The sequence below is a fragment of the Zootoca vivipara genome, chromosome 1 (assembly GCF_965207765.1).
Source record: "Zootoca vivipara chromosome 1, rZooViv2.hap1.1, whole genome shotgun sequence".
In the NCBI taxonomy this organism is placed as follows: domain Eukaryota; kingdom Metazoa; phylum Chordata; class Lepidosauria; order Squamata; family Lacertidae; genus Zootoca; species Zootoca vivipara.
Window position 1 is genome coordinate 42,755,338 of NC_142582.1, and position 6,373 is coordinate 42,761,710.

A 6,373-nucleotide genomic window follows, 5' to 3' on the forward strand; every position below is an offset into this window, starting at 1 on the left:
CTGCCCCCCTCTTCCTCCCACAACTCCCCCCTTTCTCTCAAAAAGGACCCTTCAAGCAATTTCTGGCGATAAAAACCATTCAGCACATTTTTGGAATGCAAACACAGTGGATTGATTGCAATTTTGATAACATCTCCACTTTGTCAGCACTTTGCAGCTGTGCGCCTCAAAAATGGGACTGTTGTCTGTGGAGTATTCAAAAATGAAGGCAAGAGGAAAGCAAAAGGAATCCATGGGAGAGCGTGGATGCAATCCCTTGGCATTGTAGCCAGCATCGTTTGTTAGTAGGGCTTTACTTATTAGCCTAAACCAGATAGGTCTTTTGTGTGCATTCTTCTGAAAATCTGTAGCTGGGTTCAGAAATGATGAGATGGAATGTCTGATCAGACCCTAGGAGCCTTTACAAATTGTTGGTTTATTGCTAAAAAAAGTGAACTTGATACTTGGTTTTAGCAGTGATCCAAACAACAAGCATTAGAACAGTGAGATACACTGCTTTCCCTCAAATACCACTTAAGTATTTTTTTGTTAAATATTTCTGTGTTACATCTGTTGTCTTCGCTTTCAATTCAGTCTTTCTCACAGTTCCTTTACGTGTAGTGAGAGACACTTTTGTCATTGACATATTTCATTTGAGGGAAAAGAGAGGGTGGAGATTCTGTTCTTTTGTTCTGCTGCCTATTATTAGTGTTGGGGTTTGTGTCAGGGGTAGGTCCTTTGTTTATGTATTTATTTTTAATGATAATACGAGAGGTTAGGGGGGGCCGGTAGGTCGTTGGGTCAGGATAGCCAAATTGATTTGCATGCTGTTGTATGCTGTGGGGATAGATCATTGTCCTGTTGTGCTGTGATATGTGATAAAAGGGAACCATACCGTGGTGAATGAGTCCTCCTTTGCTTGTCCCCATGCTAGTTTGAATTTGTTGGTTAACGTTTACTACTTTAACTTCTTGGGTTCCTTATCTGCTCTAGAACCTTACCGTGGTCCTCCAGAGATTGTTGGGTCTTCAGCTGCCATCAGCTCCAGCCAGCATGGCCAATGGCTAGGGATGATGGGAGTGTTTAAAAACTGCAAACGAATATGGGCAAAAGTGAGAGACTTGCCAATGAGACCTGCCTGAGGATGCAATTTTCTCATCTGCCCCAGATCTCTGGCCACATAACTATTCAGTTTAATGCCTTCGCTTGACCCTATGCAGCATATCTATCACAGCATGTTTTTCAGTAATGCACAACACTGACCATAGCAGTGTTGAATATTTTAATCTCCATCTCCCCGCTACTCCCTATGCCCCAACTGGATTGCAAAATTAAGCTTATTTCCAGACAATTACTTCCTTCATGGAGCTTGGCATAAGGAAATGAAACTTCCTCTTCCAAAGATAGCCTTCCAAGTTTCAGTTTTGCTTGGCCTTCTTTCAGAGAGACATAGAAATTCCTCTTTAAGGAAGGTGGGGCCATACCAACATCTCCTTTGCAATCTTGGAGTTGTGTTTATCCATAGCTTTCAAAATGTTTAGGCATGTAGCCGAGTCAATCTTTCACCTACTCACTATGTTAATGGTTTCAACAATTTTAGACATTTGAATGGTTTCCTAATTTGCTCCATATGTACCATCAGGAATGCTGTCATATTGAAAGGAATCCAGAGACCCAAGAGACTTAGAATCTCAACATATTCTTCCATTTCTGGGGTCAAAATAATGGTAATTCAAACATGTGTTTTGATGCGCTGAACAAATGCCCAGCAAAACAAAGGGAGCATCTAATGCTAGGGATATGTTATAGGTTGAAATGCTTTTCAACATATGCCACAATATGCTAGGGTTTTAAATCTTTGTGTTATAAATAGAATTGTCTTACATTTTATTCCAGAAACTGATGACCCTCATTCAGTCTTGTGTGCTTACCCACTGAAGGACTGTGTGATGAAGTTCACCTACACGGAACTCACCAGTGGAAAGACAAACATCACTATTCTCAAGGAACCAGGTTTGTTATATCGTACATGCTTTGTGCTGTTTGTCCATAGTCCACACCAGCAAGGCAAAAGTTTGGTTGTGGACTTGACTGGAGAATCCCTTAGAACATTTTGCTTCCTTTAATACCACTAAGGGTACAAGAGTTTGGATGTTGTCCCTAGATACTCTTTCCCTTTTAAGATGTGCAGAAAACACATGAGCAGTTTTAGGTATTTAAGGCAAACCAAGCCTTCCCCCTTTGGGGGCTTTAGTGTGGTGGGGCCACTTCCACAGCCCTGCCATGCACAACAGCCAGGGCAGTAAGTGAGAGGTTAAATTGCTGCACCAGCCTGGAGGTGGTGCAGGGATTGAGCCTGATGCTGATGGATCCTAGGCTAGCTCAGCCTCCCTGCCCCCCTAATACCCTGTTTTGGGACCTATCACTGGCTGCCCATAGAACTCCCTTGTGTCTGTATATTTCAAAGGGGCAGTTCTGCATTGCTCTGTTGAAGGCAGCCTGCAGGAGGCCAGCTTAGCTGGGAGGAGACAGCTGAGCACTAGAGGGTTTGGGATCGCTCTGTCCACTAATGCAGGAAAACTGCATGTAGGTTAAGCCAGAAGAACAGATTCACATAGGGAGTGGTCCACAGAATACTAGTGAGAGGGGATGAAGGTGGATGGTCAGTGATCCGTGCCAGGCACATCTGGAGCACATCAGGAGGACCTTGTGTGATGGGGGGATGAAGTCAACTTACCTCAGTGTTGCAAGCATTCTTGCCAGAAGAAACATCCGAGTCAATTGGAGCTTACAAATCCCCACCCTTATTTTTAAGTCTAAGTATGTGCAAAGTAAAAAAGAATCTAGATAAGCAATGGTATAGCATGATAATCTAAAGCTCCTGATCTAAACAGCTCCAGACTTTGGGGAAGAGTCCAATATTGGATTTAAAATAAAAAAATTAATAAAAAATTAATACTTTTTATAGTCGAAAGGTTAGGCAATATTGTGCCCTACCTTAGCTTTAGGGAATTGAATGTAGTTGCGCCCCCTCTCCCCAGTCGTCTGTCAAATTAGCTGAGCTGTGAGCTTGAAGTGGGTGGGGCATCATTTTCAGATGGCATTCCTTTCTAGGCAACTTTGGGGCTGTATGCCAGTGGTGGACAGGGCAGAGCAACGGATGTAAATTTTATCTATGTAAAGTAGGCCAGTTTGTATATGCACTCAGATCCCCCTCTTTAGCTTCCACCTGGACAAGCAAGAGGCATTATCAGAGTTCAAGGACACATTCTGAGCCAGGCAAACACACTCAAGGAGCGTGTGAAATAGGACCAGTGAAGAATGTGGGCTGGGAAGAGTGTGGCTGAGGAAAGGGTGAAACTTCTTAAGAGCCCAGGCTGAGGTTTCCCACCCGTTCTTAAAAAAGCTATACATATGGAGCTGTCACATGCAGCAAGCAAAAAAACATGTGAAATTCCCCATCCATTGACCTTATATGTGCACAGAAGTAGCCACTTGCTGGATTGGGGATATATAAAAACTCTGCTGCTGCAACAATATATATGCTGCAAATGAATTAGCAGAGCTGATAATATGTTAATAGTTAACTGTTGTCTCTGAAATACTGCATCATAAAAATACCTGTATTTGAAAAGGCAAGTTCTGATGTTTTCTGATTATTACACTGGATTTAGATAGTGTCATTATCAGTGATGATCAACCGGGGTCCCTTTCTTTTCCTTGCCAGAGTGTAGCAATGCCCCTGATGCCATGATGATCTTGCTGGCTGTGGTAGGCAGCATTGTGCTCCTGGGGATTGTCCTCTTGGCAATTTGGAAGCTGCTGGTCACTATTCATGACAGGCGGGAATTTGCCAGATTCCAAAGTGAGCGTTCCCGGGCAAGATATGAAATGGTAAGCATTCACTTCATGGGGGAAAACTGGGAAAGAGCTGGAAAAGGGCTCAGTGCATAGGAGGTGGGAAGAAATGTGCAAATGTGTGCTGAGGACTAGAGAGCAGGAAGTGAAAGTTTTTCTTTACTCTGTTCAGGGAAAGATTCATGGGGGCTGCTTGAGACCAGAATGGTGTGCAGGGAGGCAGAGGTGGCTCAGGTGGAGAGATGCACACGTGCAGTGGCTGTGTTGGCAGCAGCTGAGGAGCCCCAATGTATTGGCAGCTCAAATTGCCTTTGCCCAGGAGGGCAGGCTGCAGCTTTGCTCTTGGGGCAGTTGGTCACTCCATGAAAAAATAGACAGCCCACATTAAGGGGAGGGGAAAACAAATGAGATTCCATTGATTTTAGCGGAACTTGTATTTGGTTTGCATGTCTAGAGTGTAATCTCCCTGTAAATGCACTGTTTATATCACTTCTTTTTCTTTTTTGCAGGCTTCAAACCCTCTTTACCGAAAACCTATTTCCACCCATAGCTTAGATTTCACATTCAACAAGCTTAACAGGACCTATAATGGTACAGTTGATTGACATTATGCTTGAAGGTGGAAGAGAGAGTGGAATGCTTGACAATTGCTTGGCTTCCTCACCGCTTCCCAAAAAGGAAGACTGAATCCTTTACAGTGGGACAGTATTCTACACTTTGACTTGAATGTCAGGAGATGGCTTCTATTGCACATTGAGGACAAATGGGTACCAGCCCATGTGCTCTGCAGATTCTAACCCAAGCCCTGCTGATGTGCTGTCACTGACCTGGAGCTCTTGATGCCTCGGAAGCGCCAACCTATTGAACAATGTGCCATATAGCAGCTTCAGCCATATCTTGGTAGGAAAAAAACATGCAGGTCCATTTCATAGGGGTATTCTGTCACTGCTGGTTTTTAGGGGAGGAAAAACTAGCATTGGAGAAGGTGGTGGAAGCATTGTTTTTTTTTGAAAAAAAAACACCAGGTGTTAAACAGTTTTTAGAATAATTTTTTATATTAAAAAAATAAAAGCAATTGCATATATGTGCTATGAGTACACTTATTCCTCTGCTTCCATGATCAAGTTTTTCTTTATGAAGATGTGTCTTTAAGGACTTTTTAATCAGAATTTAAATGAACATAAACAGTGAAGGCTGTTTGCTTGTTCAGCCCATCAGTTTTAGCTTAACTTGTACACTTACAAGCTGCTCAGTTATCTGAAATTCCACATTACAGCCCTTCTCTCTGTAGATGCTGTTACTGCAGTCACAGAAGCTTTTAAGTGGCCGGAAATGTTTTGACTCAAAACATGCTTACTTAGGATTAATTCCCACTGAACTTTACTTCCAAGTACACATGCTTAGCATCTTGTTGTTAATCATTTTAACCTGAATTTATCAGCCCCTATTTGCTCACTACGTGACCCATGGTGAAAATAAAATAAACACAAGTGTGGATACTGCAATATTTTCATAATTCAACTAACCACAAAACTTAAGATACATAATCTTGGTTTCTGTTTAATGTCACCAGTTTTGCATGCTGGCAAAGGAGACAACTAGAGGTCCTCCAAAGGCTGCTCACTAGTTCTCACTATATAACACGTTAGGTTTAACTTAATCTACTTTAACACTGAACAATAAAGATCTTTAAAGAAGCATAGTGTTAAATGTATTAAGATCAGGTTTCTAAATGCTTAGTTACAGAGAGCTAGCGTATAAAGTACTTTTGTTTTATAAAGCTTACTGTTTGTTGGCAGTGACGTTGCATTTCCTCTTCGCGAAGAAATCAGCCTTAATGCTGCGTCACCTTGTCCAAGGGGCAAAGTTGCTAGGTTCACTGTTCAATAATCTGTAATGAAGAGGTGTGGCAACAGGAAAACAACTAGATGGGCTGAAAAGCAAAATCAAGTGAGTGGTGGGACCACTGCAGCCCCGGGAGGGAGAATTTTCATATTATTCCATGCAGTCAACATGTAGCAAAATGACAACTGCAAGGCACATGAGGTAGCTACTTGCACCTACTCCACCAAGTAACAACCATAGCATCGCAGCAGCTCAGCTTTAATATGACATGTATGAAAGGTCTTAAGCACACAAAGACCATTATCACAAATCCAAATATGAGTTTAATGAAGTGCTGCTTCAGGTTTTTGCAATGACTGGGGAAAAGAACAGTACTCAAAACATTTCATGACTCTGCATTTATTAAAAAAAAAAAGGGTCTATACACTTCCCCTGTACATACAATATTACTGCAAACACTGTCCAGTTTCAATATAGCAGGCAGCTGCAAGTAGAATTATGTTAGGACTTTAAGAAACTATCACTCCCAAAACCTACATGTACAGTGTAGATACGTCAAGTATGAACTTAAGGCTACAACTTACCTCTAATTGTGTAGCCTAATGCCTGGAAGCATTTCTTGCTCCCTTAGTTGAGCCTGCAAAACAAGCCTCCAATTTTAAAAAAAGAAAGAAACTGATATTCTTGAGGG

At 42.0% G+C, this 6,373-nt stretch overlaps 1 protein-coding gene across 4 annotated transcripts in view; it reads left to right on the forward strand.

Moving 5' to 3' along the window:
• Positions 1–4,921, forward strand: part of ITGB5 (integrin subunit beta 5) — a 76,951-nt gene extending 72,030 nt beyond the window's left edge. For all 4 annotated transcript variants that reach the window (XM_088652362.1, XM_035129332.3, XM_088652355.1 and 1 more), the window contains 3 exons: positions 1,876–1,992; positions 3,707–3,873; positions 4,347–4,921. In XM_088652362.1, the coding sequence (XP_088508488.1) occupies positions 1,876–1,992; positions 3,707–3,873; positions 4,347–4,442 (380 nt within the window). In that variant the 3' untranslated portion in view covers positions 4,443–4,921. The remainder of the gene's footprint in view (positions 1–1,875; positions 1,993–3,706; positions 3,874–4,346) is intronic.
• Positions 4,922–6,373: the final 1,452 nt, after the last annotated feature.